We start from the raw sequence: 21,989 nt of genomic DNA, 5'->3' as shown, positions 1-21,989 counted from the left end.
TTCCTAGAATGGGTGGAGGCTGGTAGCTTACTAGCTTCACGAAAAGGAATTCATAAAAATAGCAAATGTTTTTTCCTGAATATATAACTAAGAAACTTATTTATATGTAAAAATAAATTGAAAGTAATTGATATATTGATCAATTTATTTAATTAATTATATTATCTCATCACAAATCATAAAAATCTAGACGTCAAATAAGGACATTATTTGGTTGTTTGCCTTGAAAACTTTTAGAAAAAGTTTGGGTTAAAGAATTTTTCTAATTTAATACATTACATCTTTAGTATTTGATGAAATAAATTGTCAGGATTTATTATCGTGGTTTTTTCCCGATTTATGGGTCAACTAGCCCATTTATAAATCAAATAAAAAGCTTGGGCCCTTGGGCTAATATTATAACATCTTGTATATTTAGATTTGTCACATGGGTACACCTCAGACAGCCCTTATATATTTTTATTTTACTACGTACGTTTTTTGGATTAATATTTTAATTTAACTCTGATTACTTTTTACAAAATATAATTAATAAGACTAAATTATAAGGAACATCACTACATCACTCTCAATGACCTCAGACCGAAAAAACACAGCTAAAGGACATGATAGATTGGCTTAACATCATGTGGCAATCATATGGAGCTTTTGAAATCTTAAACTCCATATTTCTAATATCAATACACATGAAGTTGGAAAATGAGGTATAAATTCTCATTTGTAGATCGATGCTCAAAAAAGGAAAGAATGTCCATTGTATCGGACACGTTGGTGTTGCAATCCTATTCTCAGAGGCTAAGTCAGTAGGGGATTGCTAAATGCAACTCCCCCAACCATTTTTGTTGAAGTGTAAATATAGTCATCCAAATCTAAATTTTAAAGGGTATTTGTATTAAAACACCCTTTAAACATCCTATAGACATATTTATCAAAAGTCAATATATATGTAACTATTTTTAATCATATTTTTCAAAAAACAAAATAATTCTAACCAATAAAAATACCTTAAAAATTATATAGGGTATCTAAATAGTAATATAGGATGTTATTTTAGCCGAATCTCATTTTAAAACAACAGCCCAATTGGATACGAGTAAACTTATGTGCTACTTTAAATAAGCTTAAATGCAATGTGCCGATCCCCAATTAAAAACCATGCTCATGATCCACAGTTACATTAATTGTTATTGTATTTATTTTGTAATTTTTAATTAATTATATTATTATGATTGCTAATTTGAGCTCTTATAATGACAGGGTAATCATGAAAAAAAACCATGCTCATGATCAACAGTTACATTCAGTTGATAATATTGGGAAGGATGTTATGTTGGATTTAATTTCTTTTTTAAAATAATATTGAAGATAAAAAAAAAATGATATGTTAGATTTAATTTCTCTTATAAAACTTTAGATTATATTATTTTATTAGGATATGACATCCACCCCTGCCTGTCCTATGATGTAAAGCTCGATTTGGTTGATGTTTAATTAATTGTGTATTTTAAATTTAAACTTATTTTATCTTGTATATTCTAGGTTTTTTCTAGTTTTCATTATATTATATTTTATCTGACGTTAAAAAAATGATTATAAAAATAAAGACTAATATACATACAACATGTTTTATTAAATAAAACAACTATAATCACTGTAAAGTAAAATGCAATAAAAATAGAATATGATACATAACAAATCATTTTGATCCTTTTTAACAAAATTTATCCGATTGCACTATAGCTCTTCTAGCATACAAAATCTTCGTAAATATTTTATAAAACATCTTAAAGGATGTTCCAAAACGAACTTTTATAAGTTAGGTTTAACAAGATTTTTCTCTTAAAATAGAATATTTCTTTTGTTACAAGGATTATAAGATATGAATCACTACAATTTATATAAAACAATATAAGCATTCTCCATCAATTGGGAAATTTGGTGTTCAAAGCCCAACTAAATTTCATAATATTCATATCAACAACATTAGAAGCCAAAACAAATCAAGAATCCATAGCAATGTTGTATTCAAGCGCCAAAATACAAAGAATTAACCTAAGAATCAGTAGAATCTTCTTGAGTGACAATAGCTTCAAAAACTTCAAAATATTGAGTGAGTTGTTCTTTTTGGGTTTCGATTTCATCCTCAGAGATTGCTTCAAAATCAATATTCTTCTGCTTAAACACACAACCTCCATCAGTAGACGAAATAACCTTCATTTCACTAAAAGTTGACTCATATTCATTCCCATTTTCCTCTTTAATCATCGCCAAATTGTAAGTAAAGTTCTCTAAATCAATTCCTTTTACTTTGTACTTCACACTTGGAAACTGATCATCCACTACATTTTCCAAAAAAAAAAAAAAAATGAAAGTCAATAAAAAGAAAACAACTATTAACATTCGAATTATAAATTTAGAATATAAAAAAGTTAATTACAAAAGCTCATGAGTTTGATGGATCCAACTCCTCCATCGCCTTCCAATGTCGTGAACGTTATTCCAAATTCTTTTGGAATAACATTTTGTGCTAGAAATTCAAAAAATTTGAGGATGAATTCATGGAAGACCTTCGAAGCAGCTATTGAACTTTTGATCTCCAATTCCCAACTACTACTAACATTAGCCATATTTGTTTGTTATGTCAATTTACTTGTATGAACGATATAAATAGCAATTGAAAGAGAGGGTAGATAAGCTGAGGATCGTGGTTGACTTTTTTGGGGTGATGTTGGAAGTTGTACATGGTGCTTATGTTGTTGTAATGTTCGGGATTAGGCAGAACACATTTGACTGGTCAAACTTTATTGTTGAAGTGGCTGCTAATAGCCTAATAGCTTTGAAAGTTGAAAGCCTTATGGGCCATTTGTATTTCTTTATTAGGAACCTTTAGCATGCCCATTATATGTGTTTTCTTTATTAAGGAGAACAATTATAGATAAGTTTGTGTCAAGTTGTATTGCATTATAACCAAACAAGATTACACCAACATTATTACATTAACGTTAATAGTACTTCAATCCCTTGTGAATAGTACTTAAATGGGTTCTCTTATAGATATATGTAATGTTATATATATATATATATATATATATATATATATATATATATATATATATATATATATATATATATATATATATATATATATATATATATATATATATATATGTTACAGCTTCACCTAAGTTTAGATACTAAATCTTTAAATTATACAGTTTTATCTTAGTAAATATAAACAGTTCAGTTTTCATTTGGTAAATATACAATACTCCATTGTATTTTTTTTCTTTATTATCGGTTAATCATCTATGTTTTCTTTCCTCCGTGATCGTTTATTATTTCATTTCAGTGAACATTATTTTCTTCCACTATCACGGAAGTCAAAGATAATTAATATTTTTGCTTCCCTATCAAAATTATTGCTTCAATAATATTGAATTTGTAATGTCAATTGTTAATCATGAATCCCTTAATTACAATCTTTAGCTAATAAAATGATGTAGTTTCATGAGGTTTAGTACTTAAGATTAGATGAATCACTAGCCTCCAAACCTAACATATTGTTTTGACATTTGTTCAAATAAGAAAGATGTTATTTAAACCATTTCTAACACACTTCTATTTTTCCTCCAAAAATAAGGTAAATAATATTTCATCTCCAACCTTATTTCATTTTTACCCTAAAATTTATATTGCAATCTTCCAACTTATATAAATTATCATATACACCCTTTCTATTAATTTGGTTGTAACAAATATAATATATATATATATATATATATATATATATATATATATATATTACAATAATATTAAATAAATAAGATTATGTTTATAATACTTAATTATATTAATGCATATGATGCAACAAGTATATACTAGGTTCTTTTCCGCAAAAAGGTTAGGTTATACATTCATGAGTTTCTTTATGTATTATTTTGTCATATTTAATATCTCTGTTTTTTTGGTCATACACCATATTAGTAGTGCATACCTTGTTTTAAAATACTAGGTATGCTCTAAAAAAAACATTTATGTTTATATATATGCATGTGTTAGGTTAAAATTAAAACTAAGTATACTATCCATAAATAAATTTAGACTGTATTTATTCTCATTACAATCATTGGTTATTTCAGTATGCTCCATAATCATCTTCACATAATATACGGTTATACATCATATTAAATCAAATAATTAATGTGTCATAAGTTTATAAATAGTCTAACGCCTTCAAATTATTCGGGGACTATAGTGTAAGATTGCAAACTTTTAAGTGGCAAAGTTATACGTTAAGCAAAAGATGGAGGACCATTTGTGTAATTATTGCAAACCAGGTGCTAGTTCCCCTGATCAGGATTTTAGGTCAATTTAGGTAACTGAAGTAAATGATATTCCAGTGGAACACGGCACACGTTCGTAAAGGTGCACCCTCAAATTTCGTCGGTTTATTCCCTTCGTCTTCCACTCGTCAAAACAATAACCTTCACAGAGACCCATATCTCTCTCTCTCTCTTCAAAAACCCTAATTAAAGGATTTCATAAAACTTCGATCGCACCAGAAACCTTAGAACATCCCAATTGCTTAATTCCAATAAAAATAACCCCTTTAATTCGATCACAGAACCGATCAATTTCAAGGAAAAACGCTTATATAGATATACGTATAATCGTATCGCATTTAAAGTATATATCTGTATATATTCCATCTGGTTTTCGTGATCACGACTTCGAAGCCTCAAATTTGTTGTGGGGCATGTCGAATTTGGGTCGGAGCCGGGTCCGGGAGGACAGATTTTACAGCCCACCGGCGATGAGAAGGTACAATCAGCAACAACAGAAACATGTACAACAAGAAGAGCAGAAAGTACAACCCCAACGACAGCAAGAAAAGCAGCAACAATCGGAGTCGTTGATGAGTAGCAGCAGTAGTGTCGTGACAACTAATTTGGATCGGTTTATGAAGCACACGACTCCAATTGTCACTGCTCAACATTTCCCTAAGGTATGGAATAAACATTCAAGAAAAAAATCCAATCACAATGAAGAAATTGAACCTCTCCACTGTCTATCTTGATGCTTTATTACATTGATAATCGACATAATGTTGAATTCGTGGCTTTAGATTAATCGCTAATTTTCAATCTTATTACTTATTTACGTTAACAACCTATTCAAATTCATCATTTTTCTCATTTCCATTTCTGGGAAATTGATAAAATGTGAAACTTACAGATGAATTCATCATTTAGTTTGCGTTTGTTTATGCTTTAACCCTAGTGGATTCTTACTTGTTTTGTACTGTATTTGATTAGATTATACAAGAAAGCCAACATTTTGAGTAATTATCGATCATTGGTCATTGACTTAACATGTGATTAGCATTTTAGCCCTAACACAATTCTTAACATCAATTATTTATTTGAATTATGATCTAAGAGATAATGTTCTTGCAATCATGTAGACTAGCATGAAGGGATGGAGGAATCAAGATTCCAATTACCACCCATACTTCATACTTGGTGATCTTTGGGAATCTTTAAAGGAATGGAGTGCATATGGAGTTGGGGTTCCTCTTGTGTTAAATGAAAGTGACTCTGTTGTTCAATACTATGTCCCATTTCTATCTGCTATTCAACTCTATGTAGATCCATCATCACCTCTAACCACAACAAGGTGAGCTTCTTCTCAATTTCTCATCTCCAATGGCAATATCGTAATTAAAATTTCCACTCATTTTTTGACAAAAACAGAAGGCCATTTGGTGAAAGTGACTCTGATTCTTCAAGAGCTACAAGTAGTAATAGCAGCTATGAAAACAATGTTGCAAAAAACTTCAATAAACTCATGATTAGAAGTGATAATTTAGAGGAAAACGAGATTAGAAACCCACCTGGGCTTTTAATCTTTGAATATTTTGAACGTGCTTTACCATATCATCGTGCGCCTTTAGCCGACAAGGTAAACCCTTCAAGGGTATTTATGGTAATTCACTTGATTACTAATGTTATTGATTCATGAGTTTTACAATTGTCATTGATCTCATCAGATATCAGATCTTGCATCAAAGTTTCCAGAATTGAAATCATATCGAAGCTGTGATTTAACTCAATCAAGTTGGGTGTCTGTTGCTTGGTAAATATTCTATTTTATTTAATTTTTTACACATAATTTCCTATTTCCTGCAATCTTTCCCTAATTTCTATCCACTTTTTTCCAGGTATCCTATATATAGAATCCCTGTGGGCCCATCTTTACAAAATCTTGATGCGAGTTTCTTGACTTTTCATTCTCTTTCAACACCATTAAAAAGTATCCCTCAATCTTTCTATCTGCTTATTTACTTACATGGGTCATAGTTTTTTTGTACAAAAGAGACAAAAAGTTGACATCTTTTTAAATTTTTAAAAAAGATTTGTGTGTGATATTGTGATTCAGGTGTGGAAGGTGATAAGTCAAGTATGATTGAAGTTCATGATGTTGGGATTTCATTACCGATTTTTGGGCTTGCTGTTTACAAGTTCAAGAGTTCTGATTGGACACAAAGTGGGATTCATGGAGCTGAAAAAGTCGATTCTTTGATGCATTCAACTGAGAATTGGTTGAGGAGTTTGAATGCGTATCACCCGGATTTTGTGTTTTTTAAAAATCATGACTTTTGGAGGTAGGAAGAAGATGTGGTGAAAGAGATTAGGTAAAAAAAAAAAAAAAAAAAACTGACAAATGTTTATGTTTTTGGTTAAGGAAATGAGTAGAGAGAGTCCATGTTGGGGCTTTTGGATGATTTGATTTGAAGGGTTTTTGTTTTGGAATGATGGAACTTTGTTGATATGATATGGATGTTGTAGTGTATAAACTATATAGTAGGATGTGTAAACTAATGTGGTAAATTTTAAATTAATTTCTAGGAATGATTTGTTGTTTTCAAATTGTTGGTGTGTTGTCATGGTTAATTGTGTCTTTCAAAGAATGTTATAGACATATATACCCATTGTTATTCTAATCTAGGTAAAATTATTTCTTGGAAATCAATTTGAAGTTCAACTTTAGATGTAATCTTATTACCAACTTTGTATAATACTTCTTGAATTTGGTGTGTATTTATGTTATTTAAATGTGAAATTTATTGTAAAATTGTTAGAGTTGTAATTGGTGTGCTAACTTTGAAAATCACTCTAAATTTTCCAAAATAAGTTTCATGTCAAAAAACATTAACAAAGTTTAGATGTTTTCCGAGTCAAGTTTACTATATTAGTTCTCAATACTTCTTCAACTGGTGAAATATTAGGGTTGCGTTTGGTTACGGATAGTTTTCATTTTCTATTTTTCGTTTTTTCAGTTTTCGTTTTTCATTGGAAAATTTAGAAAACGCATTTAATTAAAACTTATTTATTTTTCATTTTTAGTTTTAGAAAATTAGAAAATGTGTTTAGATGTTTATATTTCTATCGGTTTTTATTTTTAAAAAACGGTAGCGGTGGTTGTGTGTGTGTGTGTGTGGGGGGGGGGTGTCAATGATGGCGATGGTGGTAGTGGCGGCGGCGGCAATTGTGGCAGAGGTGGTGATGACGGCGACGGTGGTGGTGACGGTGATGGTAGGTCGGTGATTCTGGTAGTGGTGTTAGGTGGATGGATGAGTGTGTTTGTACGTGGATGTGTTTGTGGGGATATGTGTGTTTGTGGAGTTGTGGGTGTAGGTGGGGGTTGGGGTGAGTGTGTATTTGTAGGGGTGGATGTGTGTGTGTGTGCTTGTGTGGGTGTGGGTGGAAGTTAGGGTGGGTATGTGTGTGTGTTTGTGTGAGTGTAACTGTGTGTTTGTGGGGGTGAGGTTGGATGTAAGTGTGTGTTTGTGGGGGTGAGGTTGGATGTAAGTGTGTGTTTGTGGTTGTGTATGGGTGTGTGTATGTGTGTGTGTGTTTGTGGGGATTGGGGTGGGCTGGGGAATGGGTGGGGATGGGTAGGTTAAGGGTGTGTTTATAGAGGTCGGAGTGGGTGTAGTAGATTATGGGTGTTAAAGTGAGGGTAGATAGAGGTGGGAGTGGGTGTATTTATATTTTAGAAAAAATTTGAAATTAAAAAAATATAGAAAACAATGATTATTGGTTTTCCAAAAATTTCCTTCTTTGTAATTTTAGAAAACAGAAACTTTTCATTTTCCGCGAAAAGTTTAGAAAAATAGACGAACTAAACGCATTTTCAAAATTTTCATTTTTCTTGAAATTTTTTTCCAGAAAACGGTTCATTTTTCTGACTAAATGCAACATATATCTTTTTTTTATTGTGATCGTTGCCAATCCTTTCAAGGGACATGTAAGGCACAACACTAAAAGAAAAGTCCATCATAAAGCCAAGCCCGAATGAATCACATGCCTATAACGTGATAAAATGCATAGAAAACCCAATGTCATGATAAAGATATTCACCATGGTAATAGCAATGTATACTTAAGGTATATGTGAATGAAATACATGATATGCATCCCTCGATTTTTTTATCATTGTGAATAGCTTTTTGACACACGTGGAATTGTCAACATGAATTCATCTCACATGCACCGATGAACCAGAAGTACCATGCATGCCCCAATGATCACAAATGCAAATGTCATACGTATATAACTAATGTTCATCAACGTATACAACTTGTAAGTACAAGATATATAAACTTATTTACCAAATACGACTCAGGTATATAAAAACACATGCAACACATAATCGCAATATAGGCAACGCATGCCCTTTACAAACATGACTCGTTTGTTGTATGTCATGTTTAAAACTAGATGTCACTTGGACGTTGAATTTCACATCCTTCCTACTTCTCGTGCAAGACTATGACCCTATCATAGTAAGTTTGACACAATAGCATTGGGATAGTAATAAGCAAACTTGTAACACATGTAATTTGTGACCAGAAGTTATAGAGGGTGTTTGGCATAGTTTTTAGATTGACTTTTTAATTTTTAACTTTTTCAAAAAGTTAAAAAAAAAAAACAAAAAAAAAATATGTTTGGATAATGGAAAAGTTATTTTAAAATGACTTTTTGCAAAGAGTAAAAGAAAGGGTTTCAAAAAGTCACGAAATCTAACTTTTTGTAACTTTACATATAAAAGTTAATTAAAAATCATTTTGCGTAATTCAAACACATTTTAAATAGCATCTTTTACAAAAAGTCCTTCCACTAAAAGTCATTCTACAGAAAAAGAACTTTTGATATTCAAGTGTAGTTATATAGAAATAATTTTCTTATTAAATTAAATATATTAAAAATTATAAAAACGAGGTATTTAAAAGTTTTAAGTTAAGTAATATAAAAATAGTTAAATTAAAATTTAGTTGTAATTGATTGGGTGAAAGTTGAAGTTAAAAGCTCCAAGGTTAGAAATTGAGGAATGAAATTTAAATGAACACATTTAATTAGGATATGCATGTATTCGTAAGAAATTTTATCATTGAATTAGAAGATAAGAGGGTAGAAAGGTTATTTAGTGTTGGGATATTATATGTATGTTAAGGGCCCAATCTTGCTAATTAAGAAAACTTAGGCATGACTTTGACTTAACATTGTTAACTAGATCTTGGACCTTAAATGTCAATATATTAACTAACTAGGTTTAAGGTAGGAATTGTGAAGTTAGAGATATTTATTGGGTGTTCATAACTTCATTTTGATACTAGAACTCCAATCGATCTTCAATTCTCCTATTCAGCTCACATTCTCTCAAACCAAATTCCCTTTGTTATCCAATATGAAAAAGTCCAAATGAGGGGAAGAAGAGAGGTTAGGTTTAAATGTTCAAAACTTTCACTAATTAGCAACTTAAGTCTTGTTACTTTCTAAAATTTGACTTGGTTCTAATATTGTTTTGTTTTAGATTCAAGTGTTCTAATACCAAAATATTGATAGAAGTTCATCTCATTGACCAATTTGAGTTTATGAAACTTCAATGGCGATTGTAAAACACTAACTACATGAATCAATCATTTGATCTAGTAAAACTTGAAGTTGATCATTGTCTAAGCTTAATGATATGATTTAGATGTAGGTTTTATGATTTTAAGTTTAAAATATGGTGTTAAACCCTTGAAGTGAAGCAATGATGGATCTAGGATCTTTAATGGAGTTTTTAAGCTCATTGGACGAATCTCTCATAAACTCAATAAGTTGTGACAAAATCATGTTTATAAGACCTAATTATGCTTTGTAGTTAGGTATTGCCATCATCATTCCAAATCATAAATGAAAATCATTTGTAGAAATCAATATTTTAGTTTGAGTAATTACACGAATGGTTCCTATGGTTTAATGTAATTTGTGCGTTTGGTCTCTAACTTATTTTTTTAACTCAGAAGGTCTCTAATGTTTGTTTTTGTTACGCACTTGGTCTCTGTCCTACCTAAAAATAATATTTTTCTCTTGATTTTTTAATTTATTTAAATAAACACACCACTAACCCCACCCTCCTCAACGTACCTTACCTACCTGACCATTTTTTTTTTCTTTTTAAATATGATATTTTACACAATTAAGAATTATATCGTGCTTATGAACCCTTCATATACCTTAAGGAGCTTGTTGGATGTTATTATACATTATGGATTTTTCATAGGAGCTTATTGAAGGTAGTCTACACTTTGAGGTGACTTCATTACCCGAGAATATGTGAACTTTTGAAACTTTCCTTGATATAGTTAAGGAGGTTGTTGGATGTTATTACACATCACTAAGATTTTCAAGCCTAACTATTTGTTTTGTCATGTATTAAGATCAATAGACTTAGTAGAAGACCATGATAGACTTAACATTTTGGACATTTAGAAGACGAAATGATTAAGATATTTATATAAGGTTGTTTACTTTATATTTGTCTTCATCGTTTTGTGGCATCTTGTATTCATCCGACACATCAAACATTTTCAACTAGTTGAGGATTTTACCGTTTAGGACCTTTATCTACAATTTGTTTTGCTTAAAATAATTGTGTTTTACAAAAACAACACAAAACCTTTATTTTAAAAGGACTATTACAATAAAAAGACTATTTCAAATAGCATATACCATTTTTATAATTGTCTAGATTAAGTGCTTAACTCATAATATACTAATTAAGCTCGTTAACTCAAAAACAAACAAAACCATGTTTAGAATCATTATGTAATATAGATCAAAGCATATACTATATTATATATTTATATATATTTGGATTCTTAATACAATATGAGTAAAGAGATATGCGTTCCTCTGGTTTACATGACTGTAGCTCTCTTCCCTTCATGTTTATGCAGTAACAAACTGCTTATAAATCAACATTAAAGAAAGTTGACAATACTAGTCCCTGAACAAACTCACTTTGTCGACTTTTCTCCTCCTTATCTTCACCAGAAACTATACCACCCTTCTCTTTCTCACTCCTGAACATAAATTTAAATCCTCATATCACTAACAAAAAGTAAATTTGGTTTTTATACTTTTTTAATTTATAAACTTTTATTTATTTATTTATTTAGACACACCAGATTTTATCTAACAAAAACCTATTCATAATCATGAATTTTCTTCATCTATTTGTCATTTTTTTAAAAAGCGTGTCATGTTTTTAATGAGAAAGATTATTTGAGAATACAATTCGTGTCATGTTTTTAATAAAAAAGATTACTTGACGATAACATTTAATGAAATAAATATATTTCAATAACCAGAAATTAAAAGATAGCCACGTGTGTCTCTTTTTTTTTTTTAAATATAAAAGTTGATTAAATAAATGCAATTACATTTTTTTTTTTCTGTATAAAGATTTGCAACTGAAATAATTAAAGCTGTAATGCAAGAATTGACATAGTGCTTCTTACCTTGTAAAGAAATCGTTATTTGAGCCTTCCACTATTGAAACTGCTGCAGTAGAGGAATGAGATTGATCTTTTGACACGTCATCATCAGGGGTATTATTGTAAATAAAAGAAGACAGCAATGGATCAGGTTCTGTGTTCATAGATGATGATGGAATCAGAAATGAAGAACCTCCAAGAACAGACTGCAAGTTTCCTTCTCTTAATTCCTTTTTCAAAATTGAAAAAGTTGAATTTGATCCAACTCTACGCAATCTCCTCTTGCGTTGAACGTTTTATTAAGTCAAGAAATAACAACATAAAATAATTTTTATAATAAAAAAAAAGATCCAAAATGTTAGATATTAGTAAAAAGGATATCTTTAGAAGACTTCCATGTTGCATTGTAATATGGCTCACTAAACCAGTTCCCACTTTTTTTGCACATATGGGGCATACCTGTAAGTATATATTAACATTTTTGGGGGTTTATTATATTTTATATGTAAGAAGAAAGTGGTGAAAAACTGAAAATGATAATGATAATGATAATGATAATGATACCCCATTCTTTGCTTGAACTGTGTGTTCTTCATCGATGTGACAACAGAGACCTACGATGTCAAAATCTTCAGCACAGAATGGGCATAAGTACTCAGGTCGTGGTTCATCATCGGTTTCTTCTACAAGATGAAATGCGTCTGATTAGAAACATGGATGTTAGAATTGAAACTGATTTCAATGGAATCGGAATCTATAAAGAAGGATTAAAAGATAACGGGAGTTTAATTTGGTTGATATGCTTATATGAGCTTTAATTAGGGTTTGTGTTTGTTTGTGTAAGTTGAGAGATAGATAGTTCGTGAATATAGAACAAAGTATTGGAGAAAAAGGAGAGATTTTGGTTTCTAAGGCTAGAAATCGAAAAAATCTTAAATTTCTACTTCGTCTTTCATCATTTGTTTTGAGATTTTCTCTAGTTTGCAGAAGGATAGATGAACGATAAGATCATATTTTTTCGAAAACACAATCGTTGATCACTGCATATGAAATTAGCATCATTTCCCCCCCCCCCCCCCCAAAAAAAAAAAAAAAGCAAAACAGAAAAATGGAACTTTTAAACCCTAACACGCTTTTTAGAAAAACGTCGGTGGATATCAAAATAATTCATATGCATTTCTTAGTGATTTATCGGAAGAGAGGTAAACCTAACAGTTTGAATCAATCAATCGCATGATCAATTGATCATATACACGTACTTCAAAATTAAAGTAAGCAATAGTGAATTCCTAAAATCATTGCAATTTCTAACGCGGTTTCTCAAAAGAAAAATCAAATTAACAAAAAAAAACACAAACCTGATCGAGATTGATACCGCCTTAGAGAAGAATTCGAAGTAGAGAAACGAGTCCATGAATTTGTGTCCATTTCCTTTGATCCGAATCGTGAATGTTCAAATTTATCTCAAATAAGAAAAAAAATCCCGAATTTTTTAGGGAAATTCAGATAATCTGTTTGATCATCCGTCGATAAACACAAATTTGTGTATGTATTGGTTTGATTTCGGAGGAGAAAGTTGTGTAATTTCTAGAGATAGAGAGAAAGAGAGCACAGAGGAACTCTCCACCAAACTCCCCTGCTCAGGGTATGTTAATGTTATATATTGTTAGCTTCTTACAGACCATAAAGTCCCTCATGTTTGTAGGAAAGTTATATTTGACCCTTTAAGTTTTAATGTTGTTTCACTCGAGTCCAATGGCAATTTTAATAGAGAAAAAAGATACTAAAATAGTCAAATTTCTATATAATCTGGTATAAAATAGCCTAAACTTTCATAAAATAGCCTAAACTTTCACATGTTCTTCAAAATATTCTCTTATTTTGCAATGATATATTGTAAAATTTAAATATTAAAAAGATTAATACTAAGATATTTTCTCTTAATCTTGTTCTTATCAGGAAATAATTTATATATTTACAAAAAATATTTTCTAACCTGTATTTTAAGGACACATATGAGAAAAACTATTAAGAAATATTATTATAATTAAATATCAAAATATATGGTATTTCATATTTTTACAATAATGAATATTCTTTATAATTAATTTACTTCACATTTAATTATACTAATATTTTTCATAATTAATACTTCTTATGTGTGCTCTTAGGATACTTATAAAAATCTTATTTTTTTACATTAATTTTTGTAAATTTCTTTCAACATAAGAGTTGTTTGATAGTTATTGATTGTGTCAAATCAATGTTTGATTAAATCAGACTCAATCTCTATTAGCCCCGATAAAAGATATATCAATAGTTATAGGAATGAATCATAGGCTTTTAAGTATGATATTAAACAGTCTGAATTTAACCGAGTCAAACTGAACCTCTTATCAGGCCCTATAAGAAACATATCAAAAAGGCTTTTTCGCAATATAAAGCTTGATGGGATTTCCTAACATATATCGATATACGTTTTGTTGGATCTAATAAAAGTTGGGCCCGATTCAATCAAAATTAACTTGACTCAATTAGTAACTATCAAATAACTCTTATGTCGAAATAAATTTACAAATTTTAATGTAAAAATAAGGAAAAAAAATGTCGTAAATATAAGAGACTAATTTCATATTGAATAGTCTTTTTTATGTGCAATGTGAAATATATGGCTATTTTAAGGAATATATAAAATTTTGGATTAAACTTTGGTAATACAGACACACTATTGTACATTTCCTTTTTATAACAAAATGAACATACACTTATTCCCAAAATCAAGTTAAAATTAAACATTTTGGGTTAACTTTAATTACATATACATAAATTGTCAATTTGGGAAAAGAAGACAAATGAAATAACAATTTGATAAAAGATATGTTACTCATACAGTGGATTGATGGAGATTTATGTTGATTAAGTCGATTAAAATGGACAATAATACTATTGCCAATAAGAATATAACTTTACTTGAGTATATAAGTAGGAAAGTGGAAAAGTATGATGACATGTTTATCAACTTTGTCAACTACATCTCGTTTCAAAGGCAAGATGCATCCAATAAATCAACTTTAACAAATATTTATTATTTCAATCCTTATATTTTTGTGTATACACAAAACCTTATTCAACTTTAAAAGTAAGTTATAATATTGGAAACATTGGAATACCGACTATAATACACTTATACACCTATAAATTTCAATATCACTTTTACAAATCAATATCTTAATCATATTTCATATATATTCGTATCATATTTTATTATAATACACCCATATATAAAATTATTGAAAGATTATATTAATCAGTCATAATAAGGCCGGTCGGGACACCCTCTACCGCACTGCCCCTCTACCGCACACTGGGGTTGCTGATTTGGCGTCGCAATGTGCGGCAAACACAATTCCGACCCCCCCCCCCCCCTAACACACTCAAGATCCTTACCGCAGGTGGTGATCTTACCGCGATTGGTTTGGACCGTTTTAGCCTTTTGACCATTGACAAAAATCAATTTTTCAATTTTTTTTTCCTAATAATTCAACTATAAAATTAAAATCATACCTCACACATATATCACACACAAGATTTTCAATTCTACAAGTTTTCAAACCTCTTTCTTCCAAAAAAATGAGTCCAAGCAATCCTCAATTTACCACTCGAGGCAAATCACGTCCAAATGTTCGACCGTTTGATATGTTAGTATACCGAACCTGACTTGATTTATCCATGATTTTGCCCCATCCCCAACAAGTTTACTATTGCCCCGTGTAACCTCTAAGCTCAAATATGTTTCAAAAAATTTCCTCGCTTCCCGAATATATCCCGGATGTAGAATTTGTCCGGGAAACACAACCTGATCCCGAACCAATAACTGAACCCAAACCGGTAACCGAAAACGAACCAGACGTTATTCACGAACCACAAGCCGAACCATCAACTGCAAAAAACATGGGAAAGGAAAAGCATCAGTTTTGGTAAAAGAGAAGGTCGCGGCTCAAACAATAGCAACCGGATGAAGAAATGACATTAGTCGAGTCATGGGTTAATATTTCTGTGGATTCACAAATCGAAAATGCGCAAAAAGATGAGCACTTTTGGCGATCCATTATGGAGTCGTTTATAGTGTAATGGGTCATGGGGAATACCATACAAAACACCAATGTTGTAGCAAGTTTTGAGAGATGAACAAGTCGGTTACTAAATTCAATCGCATTTACAAGAACTTGCTTACTCAATGGAAAGGGGGGGGGGGGAACGATCAACAAAATTTTGAGATGAAGCTTAAAATATATTTTGTTGATATTAAAAAGTGTTTCAAATTTATTGATGTTTGGAGATTTTTATCTGCATCTCCAAAACAGATAAAAGAGTACAGGGAAGAAGAAGAATTTGGTGAGAAAATAACAAAAGTTTCGGAGACAAGTTATACTACTTCATCGGATGCGCATTTTGGGATTGATTTGAACAGAATGGATGAGCTCGAACTTGAAAAAGTAGTTCGACTAATGGGGCAAGATAGAGCGAAAAAGAAAGGGTCTTCATCAAATACATCGGGTGTTGGAAGTGGTTCTGACATTCAAAATGTCTCATCTAGTTTTGAAATTTATAATTTGAGTTTCGAACGTCCCTTGAATTTCGAGAAAGAAAAGATGGAAGAGAAAAAAAAAAACACGGGAGGCGAAACAAAAAACTCATGAGGAGAAACAAGAAGCACATGATTTTGAATTTTTAACAAAACCAACTGATCATCTCACCAGCAACGATCTCAAAATGACTTTAAGGGCTATAACGAATATTCATAAAAAAATATTACAAATAATCGTATTTGGTAGTCGTTTTATTGTAATTGTCGTATTATCTATGTAGTCGTTTTATTTAAATTATTGTTTTATCATCGTAATGGTTTTAATTAAATTAATGAAATATTTTCCTTTTCTTAATTTTAAAAAAATTCATTTTTATTAAATTACATTCAATTTAAAAATAAAAAATTAAAAGTGTTAGCGATTTACTAATAAGATAGAAGGGGCTTTTTTGCTTTGAGTAAAGCAAACTCCCTCATTGGACGAGCACGGGCTTATTCAGGTAGAACCGGGTTGCGCTGTTGGATGCTCCGATCGAAAAGAAATCGGTGGGGCCATGCCGACACGACTGAATATGCGTTAGAAAGGTCAATCCTTCCCCCACGACAAAAAAAAAAGCGTGCCAAACATCTAACAGACCACCTGCTTCCATAGAAAAATATCGTGGCAACGTAGACCTAAGTGAAGTGGTTGTATTGGATCCTTGGGAACCATCACAAGTACGACCGACATCTATTTGTTTAAATGAGAATGTTGTGTCGTGTAGCGGAGTCTAGAAGAAGATGACTCGCTCAGACAGCCGACTCCTTTCAAAGAAAAGAATAGCAAAACCAACCCAGTTGGCTGTCAATCTCAGAAAGAAAATATGTCGGCAAACCGGAGACGTACGACCACAATCCTGACCTTACCAGCACTAATGGTGTACTAATTAATGAACCCTTGAAACCTACTTTCTTTTCCGACAAAATCACACCCACCAGTTTTAGAAGGTGAATGAAAAGTGATGTGGCGATGACGTGACACTGTAGTAATGTGTTAAGAATGGTACGGTATTCAGTAGTCTTACGGAATGTGCTTTAAAACTTTAAAATATAAACTTAACAATTGTTTCATATAATAAAAAACAATATTTTATTCCAATGTAGATGAAGTATGCAAATCCAAAAACAATATATTGAAAAGTACATGTTCCAACAACAAAGTGGCTTAAATGTGATTTCAAGAAATGAAATAAATAGATAGAAAAAAAATCTATATGTTTGAGTAAATACCGAGTATTGAATGAAGATATATTATAATGAAAACTTCTAAAGTATGAATTTTGGTTCTTTATTTTTTGTGGTAAACCTAAAATATATTATTAATATGATCTGATGAAAAGAAACGTCTAGCTCTCGTAGCTCAGTTGGTTAGAGCACCCGTTTAGTAAGCGGGAGGTCTTGAGTTCGACTCTCAACGAGAGCACACTGTTTTTTGCTATTGTTTACGACTTATCTTTTGGGCTTTTACTTGGCCAATGAGCTCTATTTTTTCTTAGTTCAATTATATTTTATTAGCAAACTGAATGTTTACTTAGTTAAGATTACATTTTATATTTAAAATGTCTCATTTTTTTTTCAGAATTTTTAAAATTACAACACATGTAGATAAAGAATAAATCATTCTGGAATCTGGACAACTCATCTAGAAAAAACATAATGTTCGTTTCACTTGGGTTTTAAAAGTAAATAATATATAATGATGGGCTTCGTGATAGATCGATTTTGGTAAATACAGTGCATTTTATCTTTTTTGTTTCGAATTAAAGTTTTTATATCTAATATAGTAAGGAATTTAGAAACCATGGTAGTGTAAAGCATAGAGAATGAAACCCTAGATCGAATTATTTGCTTAATTGAAAGACCAATCTAGGGATTTGATGAATATTACTTAAACTATTCTTTAATCGGTTACAAAAACATCGATATTTTATTTAAGTCAAAGTTTGTCAAACAATGATATGGTTATTCCTTAATTGGGTGGTGGATTCATGTAGACTTTTTATCCTATACATACTAATTATTAATATTTTGAAAACTCATTAATATTTATAGGGATGTTTATACTTCGCTACACTTGATTTTTTTATTCCATAACATATATTCCAATAGTGCTCCATTATACAATGCAACATTATATACGGTTCTTAAATATATCTGAAAGAATCACTCGACATATATGATTTTTAACAATGTTCAACAACAAAATGATTTCATACATAAATATCTACAGAAAATGATTATTCAAGATTTTTTTTACGAACAACTGATTTTTTTATTAAAAAATGTTACCGTTTAGCTAAGAAAGAATTTCAAAAGAATAGCCAAAATAGGGTTTAAGCCACGAAACCCAAAGCAATTATAGAAATAATCAATCAACAGGTTACTTCCACTGTTGTTAATCAATCAACAGGTTACTTCCACGAAACCCAAAGCAATGTTGTTATCACTAAAAATGATACCATTGTGGAAGTTCCAGATAATCAATCACATGGTTAGGACTATAGATTCCAACATCATACATTTGAGAATCAAGAAACAAGACGAATGGATCTAATGAACCACTCCCCCCCCCCCCCCCCCACCCACACACATACATATACAACCCTGAAAATGGTAATGTCACATTAGCAACCAATAAAACACCATAAATACGATGTCACTTGACAAAAAACAAGAATATACACCAAAAACATTTCATGTTAGAGAGTGTCACGCTATGATATGCGAAAATTGTATAATAGTATAGTGAATATGTGATGGAATTTTTTAATTAGCATGTCAAACATAGTATAGTATAATATTTTTAATTGTTTAAAATAACACACTTTATTTATTGTTTTTCTTTTAACTATAAAATTGATCAGACAATATATTTCTCCATGTCATATATATAAACAAAAAAAATTATAAATAACATTATTATACTTTCAAGTTCAGCCAATTAATAAATATAAATTGTTCATCTTATATCATAAAAGCCACATCTTGGTGTGGGGATGGTGTTACCATCTTTTTTTAAAAGTGAGGATGGTGGAAGAAGAGGGACCGTTGATAGCGGAAGAAGAGGGACTGTTGAAAGAAGGTAACCTGGGAGGTTGAGATTATGTAAAAGTCCCAGAGCAGTAGATTCTTTCGGAAAGTAGATTAGAAAAACAAAACTCAGACCGATCTATGCAACATATAGTGAAATTTTAACTCACGTTTCAAAACAAGACTTCCTTTCGCACGTTTCTTTGATATTAAATGCCCTGCCACCATTTGCGTTTTTACTTCCTGATATAAGCAACATTAAATATAATATCCTTTGACTTTCCTTTCTCAGCATTAAATTAGAGATTTTGGGTTGATGTTTCAATGGAAGAAGATGAAATTCTAAGAAGTTATTTTTGTTGCCCACCAAGTGTTTGATAAAATGCCCAAACCAGTTTTTCTCGTGTTGCAGCCTTATTGTTCAATCTAATGTAGTTTGCTTAGTTTGGATACTTCTTGTGCACACCAACAGTGTGTTTCCTTCCCCTTCCTTGTTAAGTATTGCTTCATCTTGAGGCTTGTTCTCTTGTATGGCTTCTTCTTCCACAAGTTCGAGTGATATTTGTCTGTGCCCGTTCAGAAGATTTCATTGTTGCCCAAATGGTGAAGTGGAAAGTAAGGGGATTGGCCGTACGATTTCACACATCAAAAGGCATCATCTACCTACTGAAGATCGTAAATGTGTTTTACATAAACCTCTTTCTAGTGATGTCGGTTTATTAATGGTAGTGGAAAAAACTTTAAAGGCCTTTGGTTAATGGATGTGTGGGAAGTATATAACTTTGCATGCTCTTAGCCGTTATTGTCATCACCCGGATGGTCGTGTGAGGTTTGTTACAGGGGCTGACGGGTCGATTCGTTACATTGTCGGTTTTCTAAAGCCATCTACTAAAGAGTCGGTGACAAATGCTCTTGGAGATTTGGTTTTTGATGTCAGGCTCCTTGATTGTGTTTTTAAAGAGCCTATCACTACTGTCAAGAGTATTCTCCATAGTTGTCGCCTTGCTTTCTTTCAGGCTTTAAAAACTGTTCTTTACAAGGTGATTGCCCAACCTAGTTCAGTTGAGGCATGGATTTGTTTGTTACTTCTTCCTCATTGCACACTGCAGGTGTTTAGACCCAAAAATAGACAATAATGCAAGTCTGGGAATAGAAAATCCTTATAGCAAAGCTTCATCTTGAAGTCCTTGGATACATTGGGGAAAGAGGATGGTATAAGGAAGTTACTTCAAAATATGTTAAACAATCCCGAGGTTGGGGCCATAAGACAGTGTGGGGCATCCTTTAGAAAGAGTCTACATCAAGTAACACCAACATCATACAGTGTCTCCGTAAGGTTGCAGATAGTCATTTTACCGCAACAGTGAAAGTGTTATGCTAATCGGGTGTTGCACCGTATAATGGTGATACTATTAAAGCTTTGGAGGACAAACACCCTTTCAGGCCACCCCCATCCATACCGAGTCCCATAATTTCTAAACCTCCCCTTGTAGCAGACTTTGATTGTGTATTTGGTTTCATCAAATATTTCCCTAAAGGAACTTCTTATGGGAGAGATGGCTTGAGGGCTCAACACTTACCGGATGCCCTTTGTGGAGAAGAGTCTGCTATTGCTACAAATCTCATACGTGCTATCACTTCAGTGGTTAATTTATGGTTAGCGGGAAGATGTCCAACCATTCTGACAACGGGATCCATCCAATTGCAGTAGGCACTATATGGAGGCATCTAGTTTCTAAGGTTGCCATGAAAGGTGTAGATAAAGAAATGGCCAAGTATTTTCAGTTCGGGGTTGGTGTGTTTGGCGGTGTTGAGGCTGTGTTACACAATGTCAATAAGGTATTGAGTGAACACCATGTTGATGGGTCTCTTGTAATGCTGACTGTGGATTTCTCGAATGCCTTTAACCTGGTGGATAGATCAATATTTCTCCACGAGGTTAAGAAGATTTGTCATTCGATTTCTTTTTGAGAGAATTTCTCGTACGGGCAAGCAGCGAGACTTTATATCGGAGACCAACATATATGGTCTGCAACTGGGGTGCAACAAGGCGACCCCTTGGGCCCTCTTCTTTTTTCCCTCATTTTGCACCCGCTTGTGCACAAGATTAGAGACAATTGTAAGCCTATTCTCCATTCTTAGTATCTAGATGATGGGACTGTCATTGGGGATTCGGAGGAGGTGGCTTGAGTGTTAACATTCTTCAGTTGCATGGTCCACGCTTGGGTCTTGAGTTGAACATCAAGAAAACGAAGATTTTTTTGGCCCTCTTGTGATGGTAGGAAGCTTTGTGTCGATTTATTCCCAACGGATATAGGGATACCTTCCTTGGGGTGAAGCTCCTTGGGGGGGGAGGGGGGTTGTTAGCAGAGACGCAGGGTTTATTAGCGGGCTGACCATGAAGAGAGCGGTTAATGTTGTTGATTTGATGGGCCTTCTTCCACAACTATGTGACCCGCATAGTGAGCTCTTTTTTCTTCGATCATGTATGGGTATTGTAAAACTT

The 21,989-nt window shown here is 32.0% G+C and overlaps 3 protein-coding genes and 1 non-coding gene across 5 annotated transcripts; 2 read left to right on the top strand and 2 right to left on the bottom strand.

The window, feature by feature from the left end:
* Positions 1-1,926: 1,926 nt before the first annotated feature.
* Positions 1,927-2,653, bottom strand: LOC145001712 (major strawberry allergen Fra a 1-2-like). Its single transcript, XM_078961060.1, has 2 exons — positions 2,438-2,653; positions 1,927-2,339 (listed from the first exon to the last, which is right to left on the bottom strand). Exons 1-2 carry the CDS (start codon positions 2,625-2,627, stop codon positions 2,053-2,055), a joined length of 477 nt encoding a protein of 158 aa, XP_078817186.1. The 5' UTR covers positions 2,628-2,653; the 3' UTR covers positions 1,927-2,052.
* Positions 2,654-4,417: 1,764 nt separating this feature from the next.
* On the top strand, positions 4,418-6,929 carry LOC145002149 (heat shock protein, putative (DUF789)). Its single transcript, XM_078961446.1, has 6 exons — positions 4,418-5,005; positions 5,465-5,676; positions 5,754-5,961; positions 6,050-6,135; positions 6,221-6,312; positions 6,439-6,929. The coding sequence occupies exons 1-6, from the start codon at positions 4,757-4,759 to the stop codon at positions 6,666-6,668; spliced, it is 1,077 nt and encodes a 358-aa protein (XP_078817572.1). The 5' UTR covers positions 4,418-4,756; the 3' UTR covers positions 6,669-6,929.
* Positions 6,930-11,161: 4,232 nt separating this feature from the next.
* LOC145001933 (protein DEHYDRATION-INDUCED 19 homolog 4-like) lies at positions 11,162-13,473 on the bottom strand. 2 transcript variants are annotated; one of them, XM_078961262.1, is made up of 5 exons: positions 13,185-13,473; positions 12,391-12,527; positions 12,208-12,285; positions 11,851-12,119; positions 11,162-11,412 (listed from the first exon to the last, which is right to left on the bottom strand). In XM_078961262.1, the coding sequence occupies exons 1-5, from the start codon at positions 13,252-13,254 to the stop codon at positions 11,298-11,300; spliced, it is 669 nt and encodes a 222-aa protein (XP_078817388.1). In that variant the 5' UTR covers positions 13,255-13,473; the 3' UTR covers positions 11,162-11,297. The 2 variants fall into 2 exon arrangements, with proteins under 2 accessions (XP_078817388.1, XP_078817389.1); XM_078961263.1 differs by having other exon boundaries at positions 12,391-12,509; positions 13,185-13,472.
* A 4,329-nt stretch (positions 13,474-17,802) lies between these two features.
* TRNAT-AGU (transfer RNA threonine (anticodon AGU)) lies at positions 17,803-17,876 on the top strand. Its single transcript has one exon. It is a non-coding gene; the product is annotated as a tRNA-Thr (tRNA).
* Positions 17,877-21,989: the final 4,113 nt, after the last annotated feature.

This window comes from Lactuca saligna, chromosome 6 (genome assembly GCF_052625555.1).
Source record: "Lactuca saligna cultivar CGN05327 chromosome 6, ASM5262555v1, whole genome shotgun sequence".
NCBI lineage: Eukaryota > Viridiplantae > Streptophyta > Magnoliopsida > Asterales > Asteraceae > Lactuca > Lactuca saligna.
Note: the sequence above shows the minus strand (reverse complement) of the source record. Positions and strands in the feature narration are given on the sequence as shown.